Source organism: Penaeus monodon, chromosome 34, assembly GCF_015228065.2.
Source record: "Penaeus monodon isolate SGIC_2016 chromosome 34, NSTDA_Pmon_1, whole genome shotgun sequence".
Classification (NCBI taxonomy): Eukaryota; Metazoa; Arthropoda; class Malacostraca; order Decapoda; family Penaeidae; genus Penaeus; species Penaeus monodon.
In genome coordinates, this window is record NC_051419.1 from 31,356,336 (window position 1) to 31,356,702 (window position 367).

Consider the following 367-nt stretch of genomic DNA (forward strand, 5'->3'; position numbering starts at 1 on the left):
TCTTTAATGGATATGTTTTTCATTCATGAATTGCCCTATGTAAATATTTATTTTGACCATTGCAGGGCTGAACTTGTGAACCTGGAAGAGCTGGCCCGTCACATGACCTACATCTGCCACGCTCCTGATACCTCCAAGGTGGAGATGATCCGGGATGTGTTGGCGAAAATGGACTTTGACCAAGACGGAGCTGTGAAGGTGGAGCACGTGTTGCGAGTTATGGAGCTCATGGTGGATGAGCAAGTGGGCGTCTCCCCGAAGCTGTTTGAGGAGGTGATCGAGATGGTTGCCAAAGAAGAGCAGCTGGAGACGGCCAAACTCATCAAACACGCCCTGGAATCTGCCAAGGTGAACTCCCAGGAGGAAG

General features: G+C 50.1%; 1 protein-coding gene across 1 annotated transcript in view; it reads left to right on the forward strand.

Annotated features, from left to right (window-relative positions):
* Positions 1 to 367, forward strand: part of LOC119594721 (mitochondrial proton/calcium exchanger protein-like) — a gene marked incomplete in the record, with an annotated part of 38,055 nt that overhangs the window by 36,377 nt on the left and 1,311 nt on the right. Inside the window, 1 exon segment of the mRNA XM_037943781.1 lies at positions 66 to 367. Coding sequence (XP_037799709.1) covers positions 66 to 367 — 302 coding nt within the window.